We start from the raw sequence: 312 nt of genomic DNA, 5'->3' as shown, positions 1-312 counted from the left end.
GCCCCGCGCGCGGCTCGCCCCGCTCTGGCTCGCGCCCAGGAGGCTCCGCAGGGGCGGCCGGCGCTGCTCTCCCCGCCTCCGGGGCAGCGGCCCCGCCATGGCGGGCCGGGCCTGCGGCCAGCGCTTACCCATAACCTGCACGCGGCAAATGGCGCAGGTGTCGCACTCCACGTCCCAGCTCCACATGGCCACCGCGTTCCACTTTTTCAGCGAGAACATCTTGTCGGCGCCGCCCGCCTTGGAGCCCGCCGAGGCCGCGTGCGTGTGGGGGGCGCCGGGCTCGTCCCCGTCCTCCACATCGGCCATGGCGGA

At 75.3% G+C, this 312-nt stretch overlaps 1 protein-coding gene across 2 annotated transcripts in view; it reads right to left on the bottom strand.

Moving 5' to 3' along the window:
* The window catches only part of RNF7 (ring finger protein 7), a 5240-nt gene extending 4928 nt beyond the window's left edge, over positions 1–312 (bottom strand). The window contains exon 1 of one of the 2 annotated variants that reach the window (XM_026040118.1): positions 129–312. In XM_026040118.1, the coding sequence (XP_025895903.1) occupies positions 129–306 (178 nt within the window). In that variant the 5' untranslated portion in view covers positions 307–312. The remainder of the gene's footprint in view (positions 1–128) is intronic. The other variant, XM_026040119.1, reaches the window with a different exon arrangement.

This window comes from Nothoprocta perdicaria, unplaced genomic scaffold (assembly GCF_003342845.1).
Source record: "Nothoprocta perdicaria isolate Ctin4 unplaced genomic scaffold, notPer1 scaffold_25, whole genome shotgun sequence".
NCBI classification, from domain to species: Eukaryota; Metazoa; Chordata; class Aves; order Tinamiformes; family Tinamidae; genus Nothoprocta; species Nothoprocta perdicaria.
Note: the sequence above shows the minus strand (reverse complement) of the source record. Positions and strands in the feature narration are given on the sequence as shown.